Below are 523 nucleotides of genomic sequence, written 5' to 3' on the forward strand. Positions count from 1 at the left end.
CCCTGTCGGTGAACTGCAGATACCAGCGCGGCGATGAGATGAAGCCGAAGTTCTGGTGCTATCCGGCAAAATTTCTTTTAACCTGTGCTGATGACATCGTCATCACCTCGGAGCTGCAGCCCGTGGTGCGGCGGGACCGATTCTCCATCAGCGACAATCGTGCACGGAAGATATTCACGGTGACTGTGGAGGACCTGGCTGAGGGTGACACGGGCACCTACCTCTGCGGGGTGCGAAGGGGCACATTCCGGCCTGATGAGAGTCATGGTGTGAAGGTGATCGTGTTCTCAGGTCAGTCCCTGCATGTCCCCTCCCGCCCCGCACAGTACCAGTGACCACCACGTCGGGGGTGCAAGGCCGGGCTATGGGGGTAGATGGTACCCGGGAGAGAGGGTGAGAGGGACAAGGGCGGGTCAGTGCCCGGAGCCACCCGCGGCATCTGTCCCCTCTTCGTATTTGCAGCCCCGATGCCCAGCCCAGCCCCCGCCTTCCCACCGACCGTGGACCCCGCACTGGGGAGTCC

General features: G+C 62.7%; 2 protein-coding genes across 2 annotated transcripts in view; both read left to right on the plus strand.

Annotated features, from left to right (window-relative positions):
• Positions 1 to 42, plus strand: part of LOC104282063 (CMRF35-like molecule 1) — a 1,218-nt gene extending 1,176 nt beyond the window's left edge. Inside the window, exon 2 of the mRNA XM_009880131.1 lies at positions 20 to 42. Within this exon, the coding sequence (XP_009878433.1) occupies positions 20 to 42 (23 nt within the window). The remainder of the gene's footprint in view (positions 1 to 19) is intronic.
• LOC104282072 overlaps positions 39 to 523 on the plus strand; it is a 4,933-nt gene continuing 4,448 nt past the window's right edge. Inside the window, exon 1 of the mRNA XM_009880143.1 lies at positions 39 to 291. Within this exon, the coding sequence (XP_009878445.1) occupies positions 39 to 291 (253 nt within the window). The remainder of the gene's footprint in view (positions 292 to 523) is intronic.

Source organism: Charadrius vociferus, unplaced genomic scaffold (genome assembly GCF_000708025.1).
Source record: "Charadrius vociferus isolate BGI_N301 unplaced genomic scaffold, ASM70802v2 scaffold260, whole genome shotgun sequence".
Taxonomy (NCBI): Eukaryota; Metazoa; Chordata; class Aves; order Charadriiformes; family Charadriidae; genus Charadrius; species Charadrius vociferus.